Source organism: Rhinopithecus bieti, unplaced genomic scaffold, assembly GCF_001698545.2.
Source record: "Rhinopithecus bieti isolate Rb0 unplaced genomic scaffold, ASM169854v2 scaffold_4967, whole genome shotgun sequence".
Classification (NCBI taxonomy): Eukaryota; Metazoa; Chordata; class Mammalia; order Primates; family Cercopithecidae; genus Rhinopithecus; species Rhinopithecus bieti.
This window is the reverse complement of record NW_016804726.1, coordinates 1,336,246-1,352,092: the sequence shown is the minus strand read 5'-3', so window position 1 is coordinate 1,352,092 and position 15,847 is coordinate 1,336,246. Positions and strand designations below refer to the sequence as shown.

General features: G+C 52.2%; 2 protein-coding genes and 1 long non-coding RNA gene across 3 annotated transcripts in view; 1 reads left to right on the top strand and 2 right to left on the bottom strand.

The window, feature by feature from the left end:
- LOC108528474 (uncharacterized) overlaps window positions 1-7,881 on the top strand; it is an 11,198-nt gene extending 3,317 nt beyond the window's left edge. Inside the window, exons 2-5 of the long non-coding RNA XR_001885167.1 lie at window positions 3,431-3,536; window positions 3,659-4,077; window positions 6,039-6,215; window positions 6,502-7,881. This is a non-coding gene — a long non-coding RNA (uncharacterized LOC108528474). The remainder of the gene's footprint in view (window positions 1-3,430; window positions 3,537-3,658; window positions 4,078-6,038; window positions 6,216-6,501) is intronic.
- TEF (TEF transcription factor, PAR bZIP family member) overlaps window positions 1-11,258 on the bottom strand; it is a 34,286-nt gene extending 23,028 nt beyond the window's left edge. The window contains exon 1 of the mRNA XM_017870288.1: window positions 10,947-11,258. Within this exon, the coding sequence (XP_017725777.1) occupies window positions 10,947-11,013 (67 nt within the window). The 5' untranslated portion in view covers window positions 11,014-11,258. The remainder of the gene's footprint in view (window positions 1-10,946) is intronic.
- LOC108528444 (uncharacterized) lies at window positions 8,146-10,933 on the bottom strand. The gene is given in 6 exon segments (XM_017870238.1): window positions 8,146-8,285; window positions 8,288-8,336; window positions 8,339-8,386; window positions 8,388-8,476; window positions 8,479-8,506; window positions 8,508-10,933. Coding segments are annotated over 6 exon segments (588 nt in total). The 5' UTR covers window positions 8,742-10,933.
- Window positions 11,259-15,847: the final 4,589 nt, after the last annotated feature.

Sequence of the window (15,847 nt, the reverse complement as noted above, 5' to 3'; positions counted from 1 at the left end):
AAAAAAAAAAAAAAAAAAAAATTAGCTGGGCACGGTGGCGAGCCCCTGTAGTCCCAGCTACTTGGGAGGCTGAGGCAGGAGAATGGTGTGAATCCAGGAGGCGGAGCTTGCAGTGAGCCGAGATCGTGCCACTGCACTCCATCCTGGGCGACAAAGGAGACTCTGTCTCAAAAACAAAAAACAAAAAAACAAAAATAGACCGGATGCGGTGGCTCACGCCTATAATCCCAGCACTTTGGGAGGCCAAGGCGGGAGGATCACAAGGTCAGGAGATCAAGACCATCCTGGCTAACATGGTGAAACCCTGTCTCTACTAAAAAATACAAAAAATTAGCTGGGTGTGTGATGGGCACCTGTAGTCCCAACTACTTGGGAGGTTGAGGCAGGAGAATGGTGTGAACCCGCGAGGTGGAGCTTGCAGTGAGCCGAGATCACACCATTGCACTCCAGCCTGGGCAACAGAGCGAGACTCCGTGTTTCAAAAAAAAAAAAAATTTAGCTGGGTGTGGTGGTGAGCACCTGTAATCCCAGCTACTCAGGAGGTGGAGGCGGAGGCAGGAGAATCGCTTGAACCTGGGAGGCGGAGGTTGCAGTGAGCCAAGATCATGCCACTGCACTCCAGTCTGGGCAAGAGAGTGAGACTCTGTCTCAAAAAAAAAAAAAGAAAAGAAAACAATATAGGAAGCTTTTTAAAAAACCTGCTAGTTTGGCCATGAAGAGACTTGATGGCTTAGAGTCATATCCATATAGTCTCATGGCTAATATGACGTTATTGCTGGGAAGAAAAACCCATTCTCAAAGTATTAGAGGATGATTAATGATAACAGTGGAAGGTTCTAACGTGTTTATGAGAAAGATGGGATGTAGTAAGAGGAAGTAAAGATTTAGATTTTCTTTTTTTAGCTGTAGTTATCCAAAATGAATAATGCCTACTCCAGTTATCTCCCAGCCTGGAGCAACTACCATAACAGGCAAGTGTGCTGGTGAGAAGTGAGACTGGCAGGTTAAGCCTCCAGAACTTGGTGTTCATGTACTGACACTTCCCAAAGAGGGTTTTTTTCCCCTGGATAACCAGAGGGTAAATGATGTGTCACAAATACTGCAGGAGCATTGTAAACACATTCTCTATCGTGCTTAATTGCAAGCTGTGAGAGGTTAGCTACATTGCTAGTTTGCAGCATTAAACAGTGCTGTCCTGGAGGTGGGAGCCATTATGTTCTCCTCTTCATTCTCCACCACAGCAGCCCCTCTCTACCTCTGTCTCCTATCACTAAAGTGAGAATAATGGTGTGACCTTGCACCATCTTAGTGGAGGTATAAATGTTGAGAGAAGTAGCTAATTTCCATAGTTTGTGAGCCTTACAAAGAAAGAAACTCCGGCCGGGTGCGGTGGCTCATGCCTATAATCCCAGCACTTTGCGAGGCCGAGGCGGGCGGATCACAAGGTCAGCAGATCGAGACCATCCTGGCTAACACAGTGAAATCCCGTCTCTACTAAAAATACAAAAAACTAGCTGGGCGTGGTGGCGGGCGCCTGTAGTCCCAGCTACTCAGGAGCCTGAGGCAGGAGAATGGCGTGAACCCGGGAGGAGGAGCTTGCAGTGAGCCGAGATTGCACCACTGCACTCCAGCATGGGAGACAGAGCGAGACTCCGTCTCAAAAAAAAAAAAAAAGAAGAAGAAGAAATAAACCCCTTAAGAAGAACATGTTATTACATGATTAAGACTTTAAAGGCTGGGAGATTAGAGAGGTTTTTCAGGGGGAAAAAAGAAAAATAAAGGTATGATGTGGAACAGCGGCCCAGCCTGGACAACATAGTGAGACCTCATCTCTACAAACAGTAAACAGCCTGATGTGCTCGCCTCAGCAACACAAATACTAAAATTGGAACGATACAGAGAAGATTCGCATGGCCCCTGTGCAAGGATGACATGCAAATTCGTGAAGCGTTCCATTTTTTCAAAGAAAAAAAAAATTAGCTGAGTGTGGTAGTGCGCCTGTAGCCCCAGCTACTCAGGAGGCTGAGGTGGGAGGATTGCTAGCGCCCAGGAGATCAAGGCTGCAATAAGCTGTGATTGTGCCACACTGCGCTCCAGCCTGGGTGACAGAGAGAGACCCTGTCTCCAAATAACAGAAAACAAGAAACAAAACCACACTAGTTTCTTCAGGGAAGCATGGGTCCTGGGGCAGCAGTGACTTTGTGGGGAGACCCTCCTCAGTTGCTGACCCAGCCACATGGCCATAGGCAAGTGACTTCTCCTAAGCCTCAGTTACTTTCCCTTGGAAACAGAAATGGATATGCCTGCCTCACGGGATGGTTGTGAGGATGACCTGTGATGTGTGATGCCAGGTGCCTGCCTGGCACGGTATACATTGTGGAGTGGGTGGGTACCCAGTGGGTGGGTACCCACCCTTCCCCTCCTGTTCAAGCTGTGTTGGGTCAGGAGTAGAATTATTCTGGGTGTGAGTACAAGGCTGCGGGCCTGAGGGTGGGTTTACAGCCTAAGCTACAGACAAGATTGGATGTGAAATGTCCATTTTCCAGAGCTGGATGACTGGCTGTACATTCTAGTCATTACTGTTCCAGAAACCTGCTAACCAGCTCAAGCTAAAAACTTTGTTCAGGCCTGGCACAGTGGCTTACGCCTGTAATCCCAGCACTTTGGCAGGCCAAGGCGGGTGGCTCACTTAAGGCCAGCAGTTCAAGACCAGCCAACACGGCAAAACCCCATCTCTATGAAAATTAGCCGGGCATGGTGGCGGGCACCTGTAATCTCAGCTGCTCTGGAGGCTGAGACAGGAGAATCACTGTGGAAGTTGCAGTGAGCCAAGATTGCGCCACTGCACTTCAGCCTGGCCTACAGAGCGAGACTCTGTCTCAACAAAACAAAACAAAACAAAAACTTTGTCAGTTGAACATATGCAGAATAAGTGATTTTCATTAAGCCATTTTGCCAGTTTGGATTATTTTTACTGAAACTTGAAGTTTAGAGGAGCTAAAAGTCCAACACAGGAGCCTTTGGCCAGATACCCTATAATGATCTCTTTGGGCATATATTCAGCGCCTATTAGAACAGTCCCATTCTGTTTTCTGAGTTACTGAAAATGGGACATGGGCCTGGGATGTGTGAGAGCAGGAGGGTGATAAGGCTTCTTCCATTGAGCTCTAACAAAGCCTGGTTATCTGTGTCTTTTGCCCAAATCAAATGCAGGAGGGCACAGTGCTTTGTTCAGGGTAGTAACTCAGTAAAAATATACTTTTTTTTTCTTTTTTCTTTTTTTAAAAAATTCCCACCCGATCGGTAAATATTTGTTGGCTTGCTTTGTTCTTGGTGCTAGTAGGACGGTTAACCAAACGTTTCAGAGCTAAGTGATATGCATTTGGAGCATTAATAATGTTAAATAACAGTCATTGTGTTTGATTCACAGTTGAACCTGGAACAGCAAACGTGAGCCATCCTTCGGCAAGTCTGCCCGCACAAGCCTTCCCAGCAGCTCTCCTTTTTAGCCCGCATGCCTGTGGCTGGGCTCTGCGGTTTGTACCTTGGTCTCAGTGTGTTCCAGGGGAGAAGTGGTGGGTGGAGGCTCTTCACTGATTCTTGCCCTCCTCTCAAAAGTGCTAGTTTCCTGTTTGTCTTGCATTCTGTTTGCTACCAGGGCTTGGTCTGCAAATGGAGAGCTGCCCGAAGAGTGCCCTTTCCAGAGAGAAGCCCTCACCTCTGCCCTCTGTGATGTCTCAGAAGCCGCTACCTGATAGCCACGGTTTCTGCAGTCAAAGCTGTGCTGGGAGGACAGAGGTGGGGCTCTGGAGCCAGACCCCATGGGGCTGACTTCTGCTTCCACTTTAGTTGGCCCTTGAACAACAGGGGCTTGAACTGCATGAGTCTACTTACATGTGGATTTTTTTCAACAAAAGTTACAATAAGTTTGCCTGCCTCTCCTGTCTCCCCTTCCACTTCTGCTACCCCTGAAACAAGATCAGCCCCTCTTCTTCCTCCACCTCCTCTTCCTCAGCCTACTCAATATGGAGGCAAGGATGAAGACCTTTACAATGATCCACTTCAACTTAGTTAAGAGTAAGTGTATTTTCTGTTTTATTTTTTTCTTTTTTTTTTTTTTTTTTTTTTTTTTTTTTTTGAGACAGTTTCGCTCTATCCTCCAGGCTGGAGTGCAGCGGTGCTGTCATAGCTCACTGCAGCCTTGAACTGCTGGTCTCAAGCAATCCTCCTGCCCCAACCTCCAGAGTAGCTTGGATTTCAGGTGTGCACTACCTTGCCTGGTTAATTTTTGATTTTTTTGTAGAGACAGGGTCTCACTATGTTGCTCAGGCTGGTCTCAAACTCCTGGGCTCAAGTACTCTCCCACTTTAGCCTCCCAAAGTGCTGGGATTACAGGCATGAGCCACTGCTCTCGGCCATGATTTTCTTAATAACATTTTCTTTTCTCTAGCTTACTTTGTTGTAAGAATACATTATATAGGCCGGGTGTGGTGGCTCATGCCTGTAGTCCCAGCACTTTGGGAGGCTGAGGCAGGCAGATCACGAGGTCAGGAGTTCCAGACCAGCCTGGCCAACATAGTGAAACCCTGTCTGTACTAAAAATACAAAAATTAGCTGGGTGTGATGGTGCGCACCTGTAGTCTCAGCTACTCGGGAGGCTGAGGCAAGAGAATCGCTTGAACCCCAGAGGCGGAGGTTGCAGTGAACCGAGACCACGCCATTGCACTCCAGCCTGGGTGACAGAGACTCCGTCTCCCCCCCAGAAAAACAAAAAACAAACAGAAAAAACAGGCCGGGCGTGGTGACTCACACCTGTCATCCCAGCACTTTGGGAGGCCAAGGCGGGTAGATCACGAGGTCAGGAGTTCGAGACCAGCCTGGCCAAGATGGTGAAACCCCATCTCTACTAAAAATACAAAAATTATCCGGACGTGGTGGTGGCGCCTATGATCCCAGCTACTCGGGAGGTCAAGGCAGGAGAATCACTTGAACCCAGGAGGCAGAGGTTGCAGTGAGCCTAGATCATGCCACTGCACTCCAACCTGGGGGACAGAGTGAGACTCCGTCTAAAAAAAAAATACGGTATATAATACATATACAAAATATATGTTCATCAACTGTTGATGTTATCTGTAAGACTTCCCATCAACAGTAGGCTATTGGTGGTGAAGCTTTTGGGGAGTCAAAAATTATATGCAGATTTTCCACTGCATGCAGTGCAGCATTCCTAATCCCCGTGGTAGTCAAGGGTTAACTGTATTTGTTGGTGATCTTGGGCAAATTATTGAACCTCTCTGTACCTTGGTGTCCGAAGTAAAGGAGTCCATTCAGGCACAGTGCTAGGACACCACCTGGCCTATAGCATGGGCTCAGTTAAAGTTAACTCTACTGTAATTCCTGCTTGGATTGTTCTGGGGATACCTCATTTCTCCCCACCAGCCACTTCCCCAAGAATAGTAAGTCGGGGGGGGGGCCTTACAGACAGGGAGATGACAGCATCACTCCTCTTTATGACTGTCAAGGCTCCACAGGTGCTCACCTCGTACTCCTCTCCCCCTTGCTTGCTTTCTGCAGCCATAGTGGCCTTTTATTCCTGAGACCTGTTTTGTCTTTCCCGTCCCAGGAAGGGCCTTTGCGGGTGCTCTTCCCACAGCCTGAAAGTTCCTCGGGTAGCTGCCTCTCCCTCACCCTCCAGGCCTCCAGGCCTCGGTTCAAATGCCTCTCCCTGGGAGAGGCTGGTCCTGACCACCACCGCCTCCTGCCTAACACAGCTGATTGTGTCTCCCCTCTAGAATCCAAACACCAGGGGAGCAAGAGTAGAGTTGGTTTCATTCACCCCGGGCTCCCCAAGCATAGCAAAGGCTCTGGAAGCACATGATGAGTGGCTGGGCGACCAAGAGCTACCACCCGAGACATGCTTTCAGAGCCCAGAGAACCCTATGGGTAGGGCAAGAGCCTGGTGTCAGGAGGAACTGGGTTTGAATCCTTCAACAACTGTGTGGCCTTCCCTCTCTGAGCGTTGATGTCCTCATTTGTAGAGTGGATGATCATACCTTCCTTACAGAGCCATTGCACAGATAATGACATAGGAGCACGCAATACAGTCCTGGCACACGCTCAGGAGATGGTGGCTGTCAAGTCAGGAGCCCGTCCTGTAGCAGCCTAGCCATCTGGAAGGAGCACTCCTCGACGCTGCCATCAATGCCTGGCACTTGGTGAGAATGAGTTTCTCACATTTCTCTGAAGGGGTGGGGTGGGGGGCAGGTAGAGAAGAAGGCTCTGGGCTCCTAGGGTGGGAAGGAAGAAGAGAGAGACTGGCCCTGAGGGTAGCCAGTGTCTCTGAGTTCATTGTCTCACCAGAAGAACAGGGGAAATATACCATTTAGAAGGAGGTAGTGAGGATTAAATGAGCTAGCATGTCCAGCACGTAGAAGGCCCTCTCCCCTATCCTCGTCCCTGAAAGCAAACTCCTCGATTTCTCAGTTTTGCTCTGGTTCCCAGGCTGTGCATGGAGGCAAACACAGGGCCCTTTACTCAGGCCAAGCTCAGGAGAGTCCAGGCTGCACCGAGTCCACCCTCTTGGCTCATTTGTCTCAATCCACCAAGAGGATGACACCAAGGCTCTCTCTTCCTGTACCCCTGCCTCCGCCCCAGCAAGTCCTGCTGAGATCCTGCCTGTTGTGAAATGGGGCTGTCCTGTTGCGTGCAGAGCAGATGGCACCATGCCTCTAGGAGCCTCAGCACGTGTTTCCAAGGAGACAGCCGTGTGTGTGTATGTGTGTGTGTGTGTACACACCAACTTGTAACATCCAGTTCTTCAAAGGAAGGTGGAAAGAAGGGAATGAGGGTCAGGTTGCAAGTGGGATGTAGGTAGAAGGCGCACAATGCCAGGCAAACTGCTGTTTGCCTTTCACAGAAAAAATCAGCATGGCACCTCACGGTTTGCAGACACTTTCACATGGGATAACTCACTTAATCTTGGCAACAAGCTCGTGACACAGATATTCTTTTCTGCTTTTTAAAGTCTGGAGATGGAGAGGGGGGCAAGTCCCAACCAGTGGGTTGTAGAATTAGGATTTGTGTCCTGACTCTGATCATAAGCCCCCTGCTCTCTTCCCAGGGCCATGCTGCCTTGTCCAGAAAGGATTCTAGACCAGGAGTGCCTCTAGGTGGGGATGCCACCCGCCCAGCCCAAAGCAAAGGCCTTGTTCAGCCTTCGAGGTGTATGTTCAGGCTCCACAACTCCCTGAAACGGAGGCCTGAGTGACTGGAGATGACAGGAAAATGGGAGGGGTATCTCTAAGCATAGCCAAGGCCCCATGGGAGAGGGAAGGATAGGGTATAAAATACTAATCATATGATTTAGAGACACATGTCTTTCTAGAAGCTGGAAGAGAAAGACGTGAGAGCTGGAGTGAGCAGTCTGGAACAGAATCAACTCTTGGAAAAGGATCCTTGGGAGACGGTGGGAGTGAAGACAGGAAGAGTGTTTTTCAGGATTTAGGGCCCAGGGACATAGAGGGGAAACTGAGTCAGGGCTTTGGCTACAGACCCACCCTTTTGTTGGAAATGGATTTCTCTACCAAAAGGGAAATTATTTGAACTCATGGCCTACAATGAAGGCCACCAAGCAGCCATTGTCGCTGGAAGCCAAGGGAGTCTGGGAGCTGGTCACTTCTGGTGGAGAAAGTCTGTTTATCCAGGGACAGGAAAGAGGGAAGGTCTACACGGACTGTGCTAGGAGGCCCAGGGGCAGCATGAGGGAGAGGGGCCCCAAGGCTGGGTTTCAAGGGGCGTCATCGAACTAGAAAACGAAATGAGGCAGGGCGCAGTGACTCACGCCTGTAATCCCAGCACTTTGGGAGGCCGAGGCAGCTGGATCACTGGAGGTCAGGAGTTTGAGACCAGCCTGGCCAACATGGTGAAACCCGTCTCTACTAAAAATACAAAAATTAGCTGGGCGTGGTGGCAGGTGCCTGTAATCCTAGCTACTCAGGAGGCTGAGGCAGGAGAATTGCTTGAACATGGGAGGTGGAGGTTGCAGTGAGCTGACATTGCACCACTGCACTCCAGCCTGGGCAACAGAGTGAGACAATGTCTAAAAAAACCAACAACAACAACAAAAAAAACAGTGGGTGCGGTGGCTCACGCCTGTAATCCCAGCACTTTGGGAGGCCAAGGCGGGCGGATCACGAGGTCAAGAGATCAAGACCATCCTGGCCAACATGGTGAAACCCCGTCTCTACTAAACATACAAAAATTAGCCTGGCATGGTGGCGGTGCCAGTAGTCCCAGGTACTTGGATGGCTGAGGCAGGAGAATTGCTTAAATTCTCTCTGCCGGGAGGCGGAGGTTGCAGTGAGCCGAAATTGCACCACTGCACACACTCCAGCCTGGCGATAGAGCAATGTCTCAAAAAAAAGGAAAGAAAATAAAAGAAAGTGGAGTGAGAGACTGCATGGAGCAGAGAGCATAGAGCACACCTGGAGTTTCTCACACTCCGCACGGCTTTCCTGTACACTTCCCTCCCACTGGAGGCGAGATACGCTCTGCACGTGACCTAAATGCGTGCTGAAGCACAGCCGTGGGGCAGGAGAAAGAAGAGAAAATAGGGAGTTTGTAAACAGTCCTCCAAAGAGATAACTGCCCCCTTCCACCGGACGGGAGCAGCAGGAAGTCCACCAAAGCAAGGGCGCGCGGGCCTGAGGGCATCCCTGTTTTCTGGAGCACCTGGTCTCCATCGCCTTTCTCCCATTCAAACCCAAAGGCAGAGCAGTGGGAGATGGGAGAGAAGCCACTTCGACAACAACTCAAGTACATGGTCCCCAACGGCAAGTAATTCCGTAATCATTCTGTGTGGCGGATGTACCCTCTTTTCAACAAAGTCTGTTGCTTTTCAGGTAGACATTTGTGTTTATAAATGGTCTGGAGATTCGGGCAGCTTTGGGAAGAAACTGATTGCAGATTAGGGGGCAATAATGTGCTGCGGTCATTGTGACCCCTGTGGCTCTTCAACCCTCTTCCCCCCATTTCATCTAGCAGTTGGCTGCAAGCATCTGTCAGTCCCGTGGGACCTCATGCTTCTCACCCTCAGTGAGACGCCACATGAAGTGACAGGAGGTGACCCAAGACTGGCCCACACCCCTTGGACCTGCCCAGCCATGCTGGACTAACTAATTCTCGGCCACAGCTTGCCGGTGCTCGGCAAAGCTCTGCCTGAAACCTTGGGCGGTCCCCTATGTGCCAGGCCCTGACTTCGCTCATCCACAGTGAGGGAGGGGACTTTTCGGCTATTGCAGGGCTCTGCAGACCAGCTGGGAGCCAGAGACTGGCAGCTGCTGCCACACTTCAAAGGCCTTGTTATCCTCATCTGAGGAGCAGTGCCCCGAGTCGCCCCAAGAATCCTCCCTGCCCCACTGGCAGCCTCGCCCTTCGTGTGCATGCTGGGGGACATCCTGGGACACCTGAGGGGAGCCAGCAGGGGCTGCACACCCTTCCTGGGTTCCTGGACCAAGGAGGGGACCGTCTACCTTAGCTTTTGGATAGGTGTTCAGCTCTGCCAACCCTCACAGGCCACTCAGAGATGCCAAAAAAGTCAGCTGTGGCTTGTTTGTGGGTGTGGATTCCAAATGGGGGCAGATCCCTCGGGCTGGCTTGCAGAGGGCTTCCCTGAGGAGGTGGGCTTCTCCTGGTGAACAACTGGTATCCCCAGTGCTAGGAGGCCCCAGGAGCGCCTTCTGGAGCGCCTTCTGTGACACTCATCTTGGAGGGTGGCCTGGACTGTCCCAGCGTTTGACAGTGTGGGGTGTGGTCGGAGGGGCCTGAGCCCAGAGCTGCATGCGAGAGCTCGGGAGCCCCTGCCCTGACCTCCCAGAACCCCCTTCCCGTTCGGGCAATGTGTCCTTAGGAACAGAACCTGCTGACCCTCCTTTCCTGATTTCCTGATTTAGCACAAGCTAACCCACACCAGGTTCCAGAGGGGTGAAGGGAGGCCAGGGGCTGTGGGGTCTGTCTCCTGGCTCTGGTTTGGGAATGGGCTGAGAGCATCCTGGGGAAGGAATTCCTGCAGGGACCACCAGGGCCACCTGGTGATGCTAGGTAGCAGGTGCTGGCACAGCAGGATGAGAGGGAGGCCTGAGAAAGGTCCTCTGAGAGGACACCCCAGGCGCCCAAGTCAGACTCAGGCAGCAGAGGCCAGCTGGGCCCCTTTAAAGGCAAGGAGGAGCTGGAGCCCTGGGCCTGGGGGTGACCCCTGAAGTCTGGGAACAGGAGATTTGGAGAGAGACTTATCAGGATTCTCTCCCGAACTAATCTGGCCGTGGGGTTCCCAGGCAGGACTTAGGAGACAACTGGTGCTGGCCACCAGGTCTGCCCCTTGGTCCACGCCCTCCTATCTCCTCCCTCGCGCGTGTTTTGCCTGTGGTATCCTAGGAACGCAGGGCTTCGAGCCTTGTAGTCCTGTTACATAACAGCTTCCATCCCATCCACGAGTTCAGCCCTCCGGCAAGCGGGAGCTGCAGCAGGCGCACCAAGGAAAGCCTCTGCTTCAGACCCAGGCTCCTGCTGCCCAAATCCACAGTCCCTGCAACTCTGCCACCCGCAGCGTACAGCGGGAGGGAGCTTCATAAGCAGTCAGCATCCAGCCAAATTCTTTCAACAGGACCGCCTGTTGTGTCCTGGTCCCACATGAGCACAGCACCTGTCAGTGGCCACACACTGGCCATGGCTTCCCCAAATCCGGCAGGCCTAGGAAACAGTCCCAGAGCTGGTGTGACACATGCCTCCTCGAACCCCTCTCCGCACTCTGCACCCTGAGACCAAGGGCACACCACTACCGGGACCCTCCCTGGCTTGGAGATGCCTGTCCTGCCACTGTGCTTGTGGCTGCCCCCTTGCACCCTCGAGTACCTGGGCAGCCAGCCATTGCAGGTCACCTGCGCGCCTACCTGTTCTCTTCTCTGGCCAAGGCAGAGAGTGCTCCAGCAGGGACTTGAGGACCTCGGGCATGTCCATGGCAGGGGCCACTGGGAACCAGTCGCAGCTCACACAGCCCAGCAGGAGGTGCTTTTTCCAGGGAGTTCAGAAGCAGCTGGAGAGGCAGGGGCCGGCCAAAGCCGCAGGCTAAGGGGAGGCAGGCGGGGTGGGAGCCTTGAGGCAGCCAATGGCCAGCACCAGTCCCGGCCCGCCCGTCCACCCCCGGCTTGGCCACCTGCCAGCTCCGGCTGCAGCCAGGCCTTCCCTTCCCGCTGCTTGGCAGGGCGGGCCTGGCCCTGCGCCAGCTGCAGCACGTGGAGCCGTCGCGCCAATCCTCTGACAGAGCCCAGCCTGTTATCTAACTTTGGAAAGGGAAGTTCTCCCCCAGGCTGGGAGCCGTAACTGGGGCTGCCAGGTGAGAATGGTAAGCTCCACGCCCACAGCAAGCATGCATTGGCACGGAGGAGCCCTGGAGGCCCAGGCACGCAGTAGAAACCATCCCGGGCTGGGACCTAAGGCTGCAAGAGAAAAGGAGGATGACAGGCAAGGACAGCACCTCAGGCAGCCCAGCACAAGATACCCTGTGTTGGCAGATGCAGGGACGCGGGTTGTCATCATGCCTCCTCCTATGAGTTGGTGAGCCTCAAGGGCATGTGGCGTGTTTTGATGCTGTGTTTAGGCCCTGCACGCTTACCCTGCAAGGCACGCCAGTGTCCATGTGGCATGCGTAACTGGGGGTTTATACCATCTACACAGCCTGAAGCCTGTTCCCCAAAAGGAAGTGACAAACCTACTGCTTGGTTCTTTGGTCTTCGGGCGGGGGGAAAAGGGGCAGGTGCCAGGAGACCAGGCACCACTGAAAGGGGGGCAGCTCTGCCAGCCTGCTTCTGGCTTGTCCTGGATAAGGAATCCCTGCTTCCCAGTCATCATGGGGGCTTAAGGTGCCAGTTGGCTGTTTGCTGTAGTCCCCTCTCATACCCTCCCACCAGGACGGTGGCCCCTGTGGTCTTCGGGTTACTTGGATGTGTGGGTAAAGCCAAGGTTCTGAATGTCACTGTCCACCTCAGACCAGCATCAGAGCAAAGCCAGACTTGTCAGGGGATGCCAGGTTCTCGATTCTGCCGTACATTGCTGTGGGATCTTGAGCAAGCTTGGCAGCAACTCTGGGTCTCAGTTCCCGAACCACCTAATGTAGTGACCTCTAAGGTGCAGTTCAGCTCTAGTTCTATGGCTCTGAAGCTCCAGGTGGGCTGCAGTAAATACTGGGTTTCTGCATGGTAGCAGATTTTTTTTTTTTTTTTTTTTTTTTGAGATAGGGTCTTTGTTGCTCAGGCTGAAGTGCAGTGGTGGGATCATGGCTCACTGCCTTATCCTTGCGAGTAGCTGGGACTATAGGTGCATGCTGCCACACTGGACTTTTTTTTTCTTGTGTAAAGACAGGGTCTCACTGTTGCCCAGGCTGGTCTCAAATCCTGGGTTCAAGCCATCCTCCGGTCTTGGCCTCCCAAAGTCCTGGGATTATGGGTGTGAATACTGCCCCTGGCCTGTAGCTGGTTTTTCTTTTTCCTTTTTCTTTTTTTTTTTTTTTTTTTTTTTTGTGAGAGAAGTCTCGCTCTTGTCCCCCAGGTTTGAGTGCAATGACTTTATCCTGGCCCACTGCAACCTCCACCTCCTGGGTTCAAACGATTCTCCTACCTCTGCCTCCCAAGTAGCTGGGATTAAGGCACCTGCCACCACGTCCGGTTAATTTTTGTAGTTTTTAGTAGAGACAGGGTTTCACCACGTTGGCCAGGCTGGTCTCGAACTCCTGATCTCAGATGATCCGCCCGCCTCGGCCTCCCACAGTGCTGGAATTACAGGCTGAGCCACCACACCCGGTCCGCCTGTAGCTGGTTTCTAAGCAGTCCTTTGTTGTTTCCCAAAATTCCATTTTGTACAGAATCAGAAATACTCCAGGAGCCCCCTCTGGCTTCTTCCTTTCCCCATGATCCCAGCTTATCCGCTAATTACCCTCCTTCCCTCCCTAATGACCCTCCCCAAATTATGCTCTTTCCCAAATTAAATAAAAATTAGATTTTAACTTTTTTTTGAGATGGAGTCTCCTGTCCTTCAGGCTGGAGTGCAGTGGCGATCTCAGCTCACTAGCAGCTCCGATCCCAGGTTCACGCCATTCTCTCTGCTCAGCTCCCGAGTACGCTGGGACTACAGGCGCCGCCCTATGCCCGGCTGCCTAGTTTTTTGTATTTTTTAGTAGAGACGGTGTTTCACCGTGTTAGCCAGGATGGTCTCCGATCTCCTGACTCTGTGATCCGCCCGTCTCGGACTCCCAAAGTGCTGGGATTACAGGCTTGAGCCACCGCGCCGGTCCAATTTTAACTTTTTTTTTTTTTTTTTTTTTTTTGAGGCAGAGTCTCGCTCTGTCGCCCAGGCTGGAGTGCAGTGGCGCGATCTTCAGCTCACTGCAAACTCCACCTCCCGGGTTCACGCCATTCTCCTGCTTCAGCCTCCTGAGTAGCTGGGACTACAGGCGCCCGCCACCACGCCCGGCTAATTTTTTTATATTTTAGTAGAGACGGGGTTTCACCGTGTTAGCCAGGATGGTCTCGATATCCTGACCTTGTGATCCACCCACCTCGGCCTCCCAAAGTGCTGGGATTACAGGCTTGAGCCACTGCGCCCAGCCAATTTTAACTTTTGAATACAAAAAACAGTACGTGGCTCAAAGCTCAAAACCTCCGATAAGGGTTGTTTATTTGTTTATTTAGAGACACAGTTTCATTCTGTTGCCCAGGCTGCAGTACAGTAGCGGGATTTCAGCTCCTGCAATCTCTGCCTACCAGGTTCCTGCCTCAGCCTCCCAAGTAGCTGTGATTACAGGCACGCACCATTATGCCTGGCTGATTTTTGTATTATTAGTAGAGGCAGGGTTTCACATTGTTGGCCAGGCTGGTTTCAAACTCCTGACCTCAGGTGATCCACCCTCCTCGGCCTCCCAGAGTGCTGGGATTATAGGCATGAGCCACCGTGCCCGGCCTCAATGAAGTATACTTTAGAAATGTCCTTTCTATCCCTGTCTCTCTTTTTCATACCCCAATGTTTCTTTATGCAAAAGTAAGCATATATATGTATATATTTATGACACACACACAAAACATTTAATTTTGCAGAGTTGTGTGTTTTGACCAGCAGAGTGTTTTGTGACTACAAAGAAGAGACCCCCCCTTACTGCTGTTTCCAGCCAGAGCCCTGGCCAGTGCCCCTTGCTCTGCAACCCTGGGGTGAAGGTAAGGCTGAGAGTGGGCCTGGTGTGCAGGGCCCCAGCTGACCTGTGATTTGCAGGAAGGGGCGGACTCAGGCTGGGCTGCCACATTCAGCATTCCTTGGCCCAGGAATTCTCTTGAGTGGAAGACCACTTATCACAAAGGTGGAGTGGGCAGGTGTCCATCAGTACGATCTCAAAAGGAATAGGAAGCACCCTGTATTTCTCAAACATACCCACCTGCTGCAAGACGTTTTTCTCTTGGAGATTCCCTCCTGTGAGCTCTCTTCAGGCTCCCCCCCTTTTTTTTTTTTTTTTGAGGTGGAGTTTTGCTCTTGTTGCCCAGGCTGGAGTGCAATGGCGTGATCTCGGCTCACTGCAACCTCCACCTCCAGGTTCAAGCAATTCTCCTGCCTCAGCCTCCCGAGTAGCTGGGATTACAGGCATGCGCCACTGTGCCTGACTAATTTTGTATTTTGAGTAGAGACGGGTTTCTCCATGTTGGCCAGGCTGGTCTCGAACTCCTGACCTCAGGTAATCCACCCACCTCAGCCTCCCAAAGTGCTGGGATTACAGGTGTGAGCCACCGCGCTGGCCTCTGCAGGCTCCTTTTAATGTGCAGATGTCCTAAGCCTCTGAGACCATGAATGAGTGCTTATCACATACCTGGCACCAGCCTAAACCCCATGAGGAATTCAAAGTTTAATAACATACCCAGCCAGGCAACTGCCTATCCTTAGAGAACTTTCACACCACCGGGAGTCCATGTTGGCAGCCCCCAGTCGGCACTCACAGTGTCCAGCTGGCAGCATCCCCTAAGTCAGACAGGGACCACACCAGTGGGTTGCTGGGCCAGGGAGCCAGGGAGGCAAGAGGTAGTGGGAAGGGAAGGCCATATGCTTACCTAGAGACCTTCGGATGGGGGCCACATGCCGTGAGTGTTGGGATTGTCTGCACTTCTTGGACTTCCTAGCTCAGGGGTCTGATGTCCACTGCAGATGGTCTGAGGTCTGTTGGTGGCCTTATCAATGCCACTGAGTCCATCCCATGCCCTGTGCTTGAGTTTTCATCAACTGTATGTACCCCCAGTTCACTGGGAATGTGGTGGTCTTTGTGCCTACAGCTGTGTCTCTGCAGGGGGGCTGTAATGCCAGACAGGAGTCTGGAGTCAGAGTCACAGTGGCCCCACAAGAACATCTAACACCTTGTGCAGCTGAGAGGCCGGGCTGAGGGAGAACTTTATCAAGAATACATTCTCGCCGGGCGCGGTGGCTCAAGCCTGTAATCCCAGCACTTTGGGAGGCCGAGACGGGCGGATCACGAGGTCAGGAGATCGAGACCATCCTGGCTAATACGGTGAAACCCTGTCTCTACTTAAAATACAAAAAACTAGCAGGGCGACGAGGCGGGCACCTGTAGTCCCAGCTACTCGGGAGGCTGAGGCAGGAGAATGGCGTAAACCCGGAAGGCGGAGCCTGCAGTGAGCCGAGACCTGCCCACTGCACTCCAGCCTGGGCCACACAGCTCACACCTGTAATCCCAGCACTTTGGGAGGCCGAGGCAGGTGGATCACAAGGTCAGGAGATCAAGACCATCCTGGCAAACATGGTGAAA